Source organism: Sphaeramia orbicularis, chromosome 6, assembly GCF_902148855.1.
Source record: "Sphaeramia orbicularis chromosome 6, fSphaOr1.1, whole genome shotgun sequence".
Classification (NCBI taxonomy): domain Eukaryota; kingdom Metazoa; phylum Chordata; class Actinopteri; order Kurtiformes; family Apogonidae; genus Sphaeramia; species Sphaeramia orbicularis.
Window position 1 is genome coordinate 38,269,211 of NC_043962.1, and position 12,714 is coordinate 38,281,924.

The 12,714-nt window shown below is 39.7% G+C and overlaps 1 protein-coding gene across 1 annotated transcript; it reads left to right on the top strand.

The window, feature by feature from the left end:
• Nucleotides 1-245: 245 nt before the first annotated feature.
• On the top strand, nucleotides 246-2,368 carry rxfp3.3b (relaxin family peptide receptor 3.3b). The gene has a single exon (XM_030137665.1). The coding sequence runs from the start codon at nucleotides 488-490 to the stop codon at nucleotides 1,637-1,639; it is 1,152 nt and encodes a 383-aa protein (XP_029993525.1). The 5' UTR covers nucleotides 246-487; the 3' UTR covers nucleotides 1,640-2,368.
• Nucleotides 2,369-12,714: the final 10,346 nt, after the last annotated feature.

Consider the following 12,714-nt stretch of genomic DNA (forward strand, 5'->3'; position numbering starts at 1 on the left):
AATAATAATAATAATAATAATAATAATAACAACATTGTTTTTTTTTTAATTCCCAAAGAGGAATAAAAAAAATCTGGATTAATGTTCTCATAATTCATGCATGAAAGGGTTAAATGAGACAGATGTGGAAATGGAGGGGTTGACGTTTTGGAGTGTCACGGGTGCTGTGGGTCTGTCCACACAGTCCTCCCGTGAATTCTCGTCTTGCAATAACACTCCGTCCCCTGTCGGTCATGCGCCTCCGCGGGCACCAGCAGAACATAAAGTGAGCTGCGCGCACACGGGGCTCAGCAGTAAACCTGGAACCGGCGGAGGTGAGAGTAGCTCCGCTTAGTTCTGAGGAAACAGAAGAGCAGATAAATCCACGGGGAGGAGAACATGAGCTGCGGGGAAGCTCCACACCTGCACGCGCTGGTGGGCTCTTTTCTCCGGGTGCGCAGGAGGTGATGCGCTCTGAGACACTAGGGTTGTTTATGTTCAACAGAGGATGGGTGAGCTGTGGAACCACAACACAACTACCCCCTGGAACCGGTCTGCGGGTCAGGACCGGTTCAGCAGCCTGGATGACATCGACATGCCTGCGGACGGCTCTCCCACTCTGCGCATCCTCATCTCCATCGTGTACTCGGTGGTGTGCGCAGCTGGACTGGTCGGAAACCTACTGGTGTTTTTCCTGATGAAAGTGCGTCGGGGCAGGAAGAAGCGCTCCAGTATCAACTTATTCATCCTTAACCTGGCCGTGACGGACTTCCAGTTTGTGCTGACCCTGCCCTTCTGGGCTGTGGACACGGCTCTGGACTTCAGCTGGCCCTTTGGAAACGCAATGTGTAAGATCATCCTCTCCGTGACCGTGATGAACATGTACGCCAGCGTGTTTTTCCTCACTGCCATGAGCGTCACTCGGTACTGGTCGGTGGCCTCTGCCCTCAAAGACCGGACCCGGAGACGCGTGTGCCCGGTGCGCTGGGTGATCGCGGGGCTGTGGGTCTCCGCCACCGTGGCCTCTTTGCCCACAGCCATCTTCTCCACTGTTAAGAGCGTGGCGGGTGAAAGGCTGTGTCTGTTGGGTTTCCCAGATGGACAGTCGTGGCTCGCCCTGTACCACCTCCAGAAGATCCTGGTGGCTTTTGTGTTCCCCATGCTGATCGTCACTGTGTGCTACCTGCTCCTGTTGCGCTTCGTCCGCCTGCGCAGTATGAACAACAACCAGGTGAAGCGGAGGTCCAGGGTGACCCGGTCCGTCACCATTGTGGTCTTGTCCTTCTTCATCTGCTGGATGCCCAACCACGCCATTACATTCTGGGGTGTACTGGTGAAATTTAACGTGGTGAACTGGGATAAGACCTACTACATGGTGCACACGTACATCCACCCGGTGACCGTGTGCCTGGCGCACACCAACAGCTGCCTGAACCCGGTGCTCTACTGCCTGATGCGGAGGGAGTTCAGGAAGAAGATGAAAGAACTGTTCTGGAGGATTTCCTCTCCCACCGGGGCCAACACCTGCCACCTTCGGCCGTTCTCCGGGACAGTGAGAGCGGAGCCGGATGACACACAGATAGTCATCCCGCTGAATAACGTGGAGACGGAGAACTGCCGTCTGTCTGTGTTAACAGAGCAGTGTGACACCGACAAGTAACCCTGGCAGTAACCATGAAGTCTGCTGGTAGTCTGAAACTTAGTATTAATTATCCACAGAAACAATGACTCTAATTACTCTGTGATTTATCCTGGCGTACACTACTAGATCGTGTTCGTGCGCCTTCATAGTTGGAAAAGCACCCTTCAGATTGTGCCAAACAGACGCCCTTTGCAAAAAATTAAGTAACAAACACACGTGGCGCATTTGATGTTCTTTGTCTTTGCATCACAGGGTTTTATTTCCATAATCACTGTTTAAAGGTGGGAAGCACAAAAGAACTGAACTCTTGTGCGTAAATTGCGCACGATTACGCGCAGTGCGTCAAACCATCCAGTTGTATTTCTGCCTTTCATCACCACACTAAGGATCTGTTGTCGCAGCGACGCTCAAATCGTTTCTTTCGTTTGGAAAGCTCACCCGTTTTTCGTCATTATTAAAAAAAATATATATATATATATATATTTAATGGCATTTTGACTAAACGCCACATCTGATGCTGCTTTGTGCTCAAAGTGCTCTCTGTGCTGTATTGGAGCTGAGGAATGAGTCCACTCGTGATTGTGCAGGAGAGAAAATCAACCTGCTGCTGCTTCGAACATGACGTTGTGGAGTATTCTAGATATTTATTGTTGATGGTGTGTTCAATGTAAAGCTTGTGAATGTACAAAAAAATACCAAAACAACCTTAAAATATTTTGACAATAAATGTTTCTATTTGTGTTCTCAGTTGTGTTTAAGGTCTGTGTTTAGATCCACTACCAGGTCAGCAGGAGGAATGCTTTCAAGTGTTCAGTCTGTCAGGTTGGAGCACAGATTTATGGGCATACATTTAGGAGATGAACTCCAGTGTTTATGTGAGCAGAGATGCACAGTCTGAATTCAGGAATCCTTCCGCTATAAAAAATACTCCCAATATAGCAGTTTTATTTGTAGATAAAAGTAAATGTTTATTTTTGAAGGTGTATGACACATATCTCCATTGGCAGCAGACTACCTAAACTGATCTATTTTTGGAAAACTAAATGTTTCCTGTCCCTTCAAATATCAAACATTTTTAACCCATAAAGACCCAGTGCTTATTTTGTGGTAGTTCCCAAATGAATGTTTCTGTCTATTTAAGCGATTTATCACCATTTCTTATTGTATTGTCCTCTGTATTTTGTAATTTCACTGAAAATCATGTATTTTCCTATACTTAATTTCCTATACTTAATTTAGAAGCTCATGAAAACTCAGACTGAAATGAAAACTGAAGGAACACTGACTTTTTCATCAAAAATATCATTAACTGCATGTAAAAGCAAGTGTCTCCATCCACTTTTATTTATCCAGCTCCATGGGTTTTACTGGTGAATCAATGTTGTAGAAGATGACGGTGTTTCCACGGTAACTATGAAGCTTCTGAACATCCAAATGGGTCATATCTGATGACCATGAAAAGATGATAAACTGTATTTTACACCAATTATTTACATGTGTTGAGAGGATTTGTGGATCCACAGGTATTAAACAGTGTAGATCAGTAGATGGTTTTGATCGACAGTAGATATTTGGGTCCTTATGGGTTTATGGAGACACGTTACAGGTAGAGTGGTCATGTTTTCAGAAACCATTAGTTGGTTGAACAACTCTCAGCTGGTGTGCAATGAAAATGTTCCAATCAGAGGCTTTTAGCTATTTATAGACTGTGTTTATGTCACACGCTAATACCACAAAATGTACTCCAGCATATTCACAATACTTTTCTAGTACATCTAAAACCAAAACATAATAGTTGAATTTCTATGTGGAACTGATTATGCCTCTTATTTATTGAAGGCAGCACAGATTTCACATATGTTAAAGCTTAATGGTAGAAGTGTTATTAATAATAATGGACTGCAGAAGTCCATTTTCATATACTCTGGATATGTGGACTGTCTGATTCTAGGCCTGGACCTGTGAGTAGATCTCCAATTATCTCTGTATAACAAATAACATCAATTAGCAGGACCAGACTGACCAGTAGGACATTCTGTCAAAGTCCAGAATGGCCGTCCTACTGACAGCTGTCTGATGTGGTCAATCAGAAAAAAAATCTGATCAGCAGTTTTAACAGCAGTCCATGTCTGATGTGGTGAATCAGGGGGAAAAAAACAATGATATTAATGTCAAAACAACAGGTGGCACCAATGCGATTATTTAGGGTATTATGTGAGGGAAATATGCAAAACTTGAAACAGAAAAACCAAAAGAAGAGTGTGAGAAAATGTTGAATATGAAGCGTAAGGAGAAAGGTGGGTGAGAAAAATCAAAAAAGAAGAGGGCCAAAGTATTACAGGTGGAGGCATCCAAAAGATTATTGAGCTATTTAGCAAGACTGTGGAGGACAGCCAGGAGGAGGCTGAGTCAGAACATCCCCCGGCAGCGCAGGGACAGGCTAGCTCAGACGACCAGGCAGAGGCATTGGTAAGTTACAGGAGCAGCAGGACAGAAGTACAGGCTACGGCTACCTGTTTATTAGAGTTCTGTAAAGAACGTCCAGTTTTCACCATGACGATGATGACTGCATTCAAAGTTAATACAGTCCAACCTGACGTGTTTGGGGCTGTCAAAATGAATGTGTGAAATACCATGAACAACAAACAAATATGGAAATAAAAGCGCCACAATTCTGGGTAGTCCACAAATATTTACCTCTTTTCCGGTGTCACCTCTGATATGGTGATATCTGATATCTGATATACCCACTTATTTTTCAGTCAGCATTGTGTATACCCACTTCTAAATCCCTCTGGCGGCTGTGGCGCCTTCCTTCACTGGGGTCTGCTCCTTTCTGGTGGGTGGGGGTCCCTGCCGCTGTGATAGGGTGGCAGTTGGCCCTCTCCCGCTGGTTGGGATGTGGCGCTGTGTTGCTGGCGCCTAGCTGCCGGGGTCGGCGGCTGCCTCCTGGTGTGGATGGCTCCCTGAGACAGCGCCTCCTCTTTTACTTTTACTTTCTGGTCCTCTCGTGCTCAGTCAGTCTTTTTAAGTGTATGTGTGTGTGTGTGTGTGTGTGTGTGTGTGTGTGTGTGTGTGTGTGTGTGTGTGAGTGGGTGGGTAGGTGGGTGGTTGGGTGGTACTGATTTTTAAACTTCTATGTAAAGCATTTTGTGCTACATCCTCAGTGTATGAAAAGTGCTATATAAATAAAGATTGATTGATTGATGCGCACCATTCAGTAGTATCTGAGTCAAATTGCTCATTTTTTTCCCTAGGATGATGAAGCCATGACCTGCCCTACTCTGCCTCTAATTGGCTAGTACTCGCTGCCTTCACCAATTAGATTGGTTAACTTTAGGCATGAGGATTGATGAACCAATCAGAGGTAGAGTAGGGCGGGTCATGCTGAGGAAAATATTTCTAACGAGCGCTGGCCACCTCTGGAACCTGATTGGACACCTCAGGTGCCAGTGCCACCCCAGTTGATTGACAGGTCACTGCACGTCTCATTGAGAGATGCGTGATTATTGGAAATGCAAACGAGAAAGGCTGAAGAAACGTGTTTCAAGTGACTGACACATATCAAGAGAACCTATTTTAATGGAATACATAATTCTGAGGTAAGTTTTAAGGCGGTTTCAGAATGAGTCACTGTTAAACTACTGGTCATATGACTGCACATTTAGAAGAGAAACGATGTTGTCATGTTGAATACATTTACATTCATGCAGCTGTTTGTGTGACCAGTAAAACCTACAAACTGCTCCTGATCAAGTCATGATAATCTTATAATCATGAGCAAATACTACTGATGGATTTTTGGGTAAACTAAATAGAGTAGTCTGACATGTCACTGTTTCTAAAACGGAGCATTTTTCTGGGCTGTCTTAAATTTAAAAAAGCACAAATTGAGAGTATACCCACTTCCCACTTCTCCAGGAACCACTACACCATTGGATATGGTAGATAAGGGGACATCCTGAAAAATTACTTGTGGGTCTCTCTCTTGCTCTCTCTCTCTCTCACACACACACACACGCACACACACACACATGAACACACACGCACACACACATGCACACATGCACACACACACATGAACACACACACACACGCACACACACATGCACACACACACACACGCTGTACCTTCCTAAGCACAGCCATCGTTTTAATATTTGATTAACTTCATTAAAGGAGTGATATTTTGCTTTTCTAAATGGAATTATGCATTTTCAAACATTTCCCTGTGGTCTACATAAATTGTAAATGCCATGGTTGGGTTCTGAATTCTTCATTAATTCAACTCCACAGGTCCATCTGCAACCGTATTTCTGAGAAATGACACCAGACAGATAGTTTTGAGCGCTGGCCCTTTAAATGCAAATGACCCCACCCCACCCTGTGCTGCTCTGTTCCGTTCAACCAACAACTGAACATTTTAGGTAATCCGCTCAAAGTTTGGACATATTTTCAGTATGGACTACAACCGCTGCTGCTGACAAACAATTATGTCATTCTCGGAGAAAAGTTCATCGGAAGTCTTGACCTTATATGTGCAAATGTCGTGATGTAACTAGTTATAGACGTAACAAATTAGGAAAGAATTGAAACGGGTTGTAGAAATCCACTCGATAAAGATAGCTTTGCAGCACCTGGAGGGTTCAAATTCAAACTTTTGGAACTATTAGGGTCCAAATACACAAATAAATGTACCAACGACTAATAAAAGTGAGTTTAGCAAAATATGACCCCTTAAAAGGGTATGGTATATTGAAGACATATTGAATAGGTTATATTTGAAGGTAGTTCTAAAGAATCAAATACATGTTACAGTTGTGCTCATAAGTTTACATACCCTAGTAGAATTTATGATTCTTTGGCCATTTTTCAGAGAGTATGAATGATAATACAAAAACTTTTCTTTAACTTGTGTATAGTGGTTGGATGAAGACATTTATTATCAAACAAATGTGTTTGCTCTTTTTAAATCATACTGACAACAGAAACTACCCAAATGACCCAGATCTAAAGTTTCCATACCCTAGTTCTTACTCCTCTGTATTGGCCCCTTTAACATCAATGACAGCTGAAGTCTTTTGTGCTAGTAGTGGATGAGGCTCTTTATTTTCTCAGATGGTAAAGCTGCCCATTCTTTTTGGCAAAACACCTTCAGTTCCTTTAAGATTTGGGGTTTTCTTGCATGAACTGCATGTTTGAGACCTCCCCACAGTGGTTCAATGATACTGAGGTCAGCAGACTGAGATGGACACTCCTTCACCTTCACTTTTTTCTGCTGTAGCCAATGACAGGTGGACTTGGCCTTGTGTTTTGGGTCACTGTCATGTTGGAACATCCAAGACCGTCCCATGCACATTCAGTTATGGTATGTAAACTTATGAGCACAACTACAGGGCTTGGACAAAATAATGGAAACACCTTAAAACATCAACAAAATATAATTTAATATGGTGTAGGTCCGCCTTTTGCGGCAATTACAGCCTCAATTCTCCGAGGTATTGATTCATACAACTTGTGAATTGTTTCCAAAGGAATTTTAAGCCATTCTTCAGTTAGAATACCCTCCAACTCTTTTAGAGATGATGGCGGTGGAAATCGACGTCTTACTTGAATCTCTAAAACTGACCATAAATGCTCAATAATGTTGAGGTCTGGGGACTGTGCCGGCCATACGAGATGCTGAGCTTCATTAGAATGTTCCCCATGCCATTCTTTAACAATTCTAGCTGTATGGATTGGGGCATTATCATCTTGAGGTGAAGGTGTTTCCATTATTTTGTCCAACCCCTGTATATACAGTCAACTGGCTGTACACAGTGGTTAAAGATATCTATATTTATCAGGGGTCTCAAACATGCAGCCCAGGGGCCAAAACTGGCCCTCCAAACGGTCTAATCTGGCCCGTGGGATGAATTTGCAAAGTGCAAAAATTACACTGAAGATATTAATAATCAAGGGTGTCAAACTTTTTTTAGTTCAGGTTCCACATACAGACCAAATAAAATAATAGCTTAATAACCTATAAACAGTGACAGCTTAATTTTTCTAGGTTCAACTGGACTAGTTTTGCTCTTTTGAAGCAAAACTAGTCCAGTTGAACCTCAAAGATCTACCAAGAAGAACAATGGCCTGAGCAAATGAGAAACTGAATGAGAAATTGTTCTTATTTTTCAATATCCTGCCTGTTACCAAATGTTTGTGTAACATAGTGTGTAATGCACATGTATAAATGATAAGTTGAGGCATAATATTGTTAAAACTGCACTTTTGTTTCTGACAGATTTCAGTTTTGTCAGGTTATTCACATGTTTTTTGTTAAGGGATAGTCTGTAAATGTAAATATTTTCATAATTTAATGTTTTTTATTGCACTAAAATAAAGAAAAAAAGTTGTCATTATTTATAGGTTATGATGCTGTTACTTTACTGGTCCAGCCCACTTCAGATCCAATTGAGCTGAATACAGCCCCTGGAAGAAATCAGTTTGACATCCCTGATATATATTGTTTAAAATCATTTGTTAATTCAAGTTGAAGATCGTTGCAGCTCCATCATTACCTCCGCCAAGGAGGTTATGTTTTTGCTAGCGTTGGTCTGACTGTCTGTCTGTCTGTTTGTCCGTGTGCAAGATAACTCAAAAAGTTATGGACGGATTTGGATGAAAATTTCAGGAAATGCTGATACTGGCACAAGGAACAAATGATTACATTTTGGTGGTGATCGGGGGGGGGCACCGATCTGCCTTGGTGGAGGTCTGCGCTCTCTGAGTGCTTCTAGTTATTCACTGTTTTATTTTGAAAGCCTTCATAATCTTATATTAACTGTACGAAAACTGACGAAAACTAGAATTGTAAAACATTTTCGTTAACTGAAATAAATAAAAGCTATAATTAAAAGAAAAAAACGACAAGTAACTGAAAGTGTGTTGTGTGCTTACAAAACAAACTAAAATATATAGAAATTATGGATAAAATTCCCTTCGTTTTCATCTTTGTCAATGTCGGATTGATATGAAATCGATTTATTTCCCTCAAGCAATTTTAGCTGCTGGCACCATATGATATTTAATGGTCCGTCACTTGTGGTCACTTGTAGTTTACAGTCGTCTTCTGGTCCTCAATCTACCTGGAAACATGGAGACTAAAGTTGGAAGAAAGCAGCAGAGTCCTGTCTGGGATTTATTTGAATACGACAGTGAAGAAGATAGAAGATATAAAAAAATTAAAACTAAACTAAAACTAAGCATTTAGAAAACAACGAAAACTAATAAAAACTAGCAAACCTGCTCTAAAAACTAATTAAAACTAACTGAATTAGAGAAAAAAAAAAAAGTCAAAACTAAATAAAACTAAACTATAATGAAAAATCCAAAACTATTATAACCTTGAACTGTACTAGTGTTTTGTAAATATATAAATGAATTAACACAAATAATTGTTGATAGTGACGCTGGCAGATGGTTATTTAAATGCATAATCATGTATGGGCTGTGGGCCTAAATTTTGGAAAAAGTCCAGGGCCTTTTGTCAGTCCCAGTCCGTCCCTGTCAGTTAGATAGAAGAAAAGGTTTAAATATATCTGGGCCAGACTGTAGCTTTAAAGGTCGGACAGCAGCAGGATCACATGCTGATTTATATTCCAATGTTGTCCTTGTTGTAAAAAGTAGTTAAACGACACATTATACGACACATTAAAAACAGAAATAGCTTAAACTAAACAAGGAGGAAAGAGGGAGTCGTATGTACTGCACGTTGTTTAAAGACAGTCCAACCTATAAACACCGGAGTGGACTTTGCTCATCCTCGTACGTTTCTGGAGAGGCAGCTCCATGAATCTTTCATCACATAAAGCTGCAAACGACCCACGGACAAGGAAACTAGTGACCTGTAAAAATACAACCCACCATTATCACGGACGTCTAAGCAGATGAACACAAACATGGAGGGTTTAATGAGGTCAGCGGTGTTTCCTCTGCAGGCGCTGGTGTTCCACTGAATGTGTGCTTACATTGAACATACACCCTGAGTCTGAACAGGAGCATACCACCTTAACAAACATACAGTGATTTAGCAGCTGTCTAGACTTTGTAAAGGTTAAAAGCCATGGTGCTGAAGGTAAAAACTGCCACTTAGAAAAGGTCAAGGATAGAGTCATTCATTATTCTTTTAGCAAAATGTCAAGAACATGGCTTTTAATTTGGCTTCACGTACAATCAGCCAAACCCACAAAGCTCTGTTTCATATACTTCAACGTATACGATGTACAGTCGTAGAAAAAATTATCAGACCACCCCTTTTTTTCTTCAGTTTCCTGTTCATTTTAATGCCTGGCACAACTAAAGGTACATTTGTTTGGACAAATATAATGATAACAACAAAAATAGCTCATAGTAGTTTAATTTCAGAGCTGATATCTAGGCATTTTCCATGTTTTCTTGATAATCACCAAAATCACTTCAGTTCTTACATCAATATCTATGGCATTGTACTGACAAAAACAGTGTTTTTGGGCATTCCGTGTTTTCTTTTCTGTCTGTTTTAGTCACACACACACACAGGAGTTAGTACTTGATTGCATAACCATTGTTTTTGATGACTTTTGATGGTCTAGTAATTTTTTCCCGCAACTGTATATGGCAGCAGTCACTACGTCCAACATATCAGATTAACACAAACTAAAGCTGTGTCTTTGTTTATTTTAACCCTTTCATGCATGATTTATGACAACCTTAGGCAAGATTTTTTCTTGAGTGTTTTTATTCCCCCTTAGGCATGAAAAAAACAATGTGATTGATTTTGTTTTTTTTCATGGAGTTACAAAAATGTCCATGCATTTAATTTTTGAAGTAAAGAAACGTGTGTTTAAAACTCAATATCAGAAAGTACAGAGGAGAATTAGGGCCACTGGAAAAAAAAATACAATAAAGTAAGGACCAATATGTATTTCTCATTATTATTATGAGAAAAAAAGTCAGAATTCTAAAATTAAAATCAGAATTCTGGGGAAAAAAAAACAAAAAAAAACCCACAGAATTCTGAGTTTAAAGTCAGAATTCTGAAAAAAAAAAAAAAAAAAAAAAAAGTCAAAATTCTGAGATTAAAGTCAGAATTCTGGAAAAAAAAGGCAGAATTCTGAGATTAAAGTCAGAATTCTGGAAAAGGAAAAAAAAAAAGTCCAAATTCAGCGTTTAAAGTCAGAATTCTGACTTTTTTCTCAGAATAAGAATTTTAAAAATTACACCTTTTTGATTTTCAAGTGGCCCTAATCCTCTTGCGTAAGAAAGTGATATGAAAACAATGAAATAAAAACATTTTTAATGCTGCTAATCTGAATTTTTCTCGCATTTTAACATATTCTAATGCTAGTTATTACTCATTTCATGGAGATAACATGCAAAAAAAACCCTTTGTCTCTACAAAAAACTAGTGGTTTCCACTCAAACATGTTACTGCAGATCAGGTTTATCAAGAACAGCAAAGTTACAGTAATGGTCTGAATGTCAGTGTATGGGATGGTGCATGAGCGTCCACTATGGCTGATATGGAACTAAACCAACAAAACCCATGAATATACAAGAGAACAGCTGGAGAAGAACTGTCCACTGTAGTGACCAGTATGCATGAAAGGGTTAATGTTAGTTAAATTTACTAATAAATTTTGACATGTTTTCAAATTTACAATAAGGCTCTCTTTTGTCTTTTATGGTTTAATGGTTGTATATCCTTAATAAATTGTTGTATATGCTGATTGATGAATGGACAAGACAAAGTAAGCCAAGGTAGCATCATCTAGATCAGTGGTTCCCAACCTTTTTTGGCTCATGACCCTTTTTTAACATCACAAATTTCTGGTGATCCCAGACATTCAAAATGGAGACTTTTTTTTTTTTTGCTAAAATTAATTTGTTTTGATCATAGTTTGCTATACTATGTTGCAAATAAACGTTAATTTTAGACGACATTTAGTTTATATAATGTATATTATTATGGACAGAGGCAGAAAAGTCAGGTGTAGATTACTGCACAAAGGGAGAATTTGATTTTCCTTGGTCAGGATATGTGCAGTCAGTCCAGCTTGGATTTACAAGGCTGACAATTAATACTGAAAAAACAAGAACTCAAACTATGAATTATGAAAGAGCTGCAGCATCTGAAACTGACCACAATGAACATTTGAAAGATAAACAGTACCACAGTGCTGCAGTTTCAGACTCAGTTTGTCATGTCTTTTACGGATTGTGATTGTCTCTCAACTCACCATATATTTTTTATTGGTACGTTTGTTGTGTTTATTTATTTATTTTTTATCAATTACTAGAAATGTCATGCCACCCTATTTGAATACTAGGCAACGTGGGGTCCCAACCCCAAGGTTGAAAAACACTGATATAACCCCTTTAAATCAGTCCAAACTAAATTTTCAGTTTCAGACTTCGCAACTTTCAGGGCTTATAAAAAAAAAAAAAAAAAAAAAAAAAAAAATTAAGACAGTTATAAAAAAAGTGCAAGATCACTTTTTTGAAAAGGGTTCACTCTATCTTTTGGTGCTATTTAAATGTCAATATAACAAACGGTGTGATACGAGTTAGTTTTAGAAATTTTATTTTGAAATACATATTGCAAACTTCCTGTTGGAGTTAGCTCATAGGTGTCAGTGTATGATTTGTCAGGCTCAATGCGACAGAACTTTTGGCATTGGTTTCGTGTGTCTACAACATTCCTACTGGAAGTTTGTCATTTGAGCATTTTATTTTGAAAGGCAAATTCTGAACTTCCTGTTGGAGTTAGCTCATGAGTATGAGTGTATGATTTTTCGGGCTCGATGAGACGAAAATTTTGGCATTTGTTTCATGTTTCTACGACATTCCTACTGGCTGCTAGGGCTGTTTTTGTGTATCTAGGGGCACTAGAGAGCTCATTTTGGCACTTATGGGGTTAGTTTTTACATTTTATCGAATTTTTCACCAGACCTGACATATGTGCCAAATTTGGTGAGTTTTTTAGCATGTTTAGGGGGTCAAATTCCAGGTTAAAGTGGTGGCGGGAGAATAATAATATAAAAACGAACAAAATACAACAGTGAGGAAGAGGG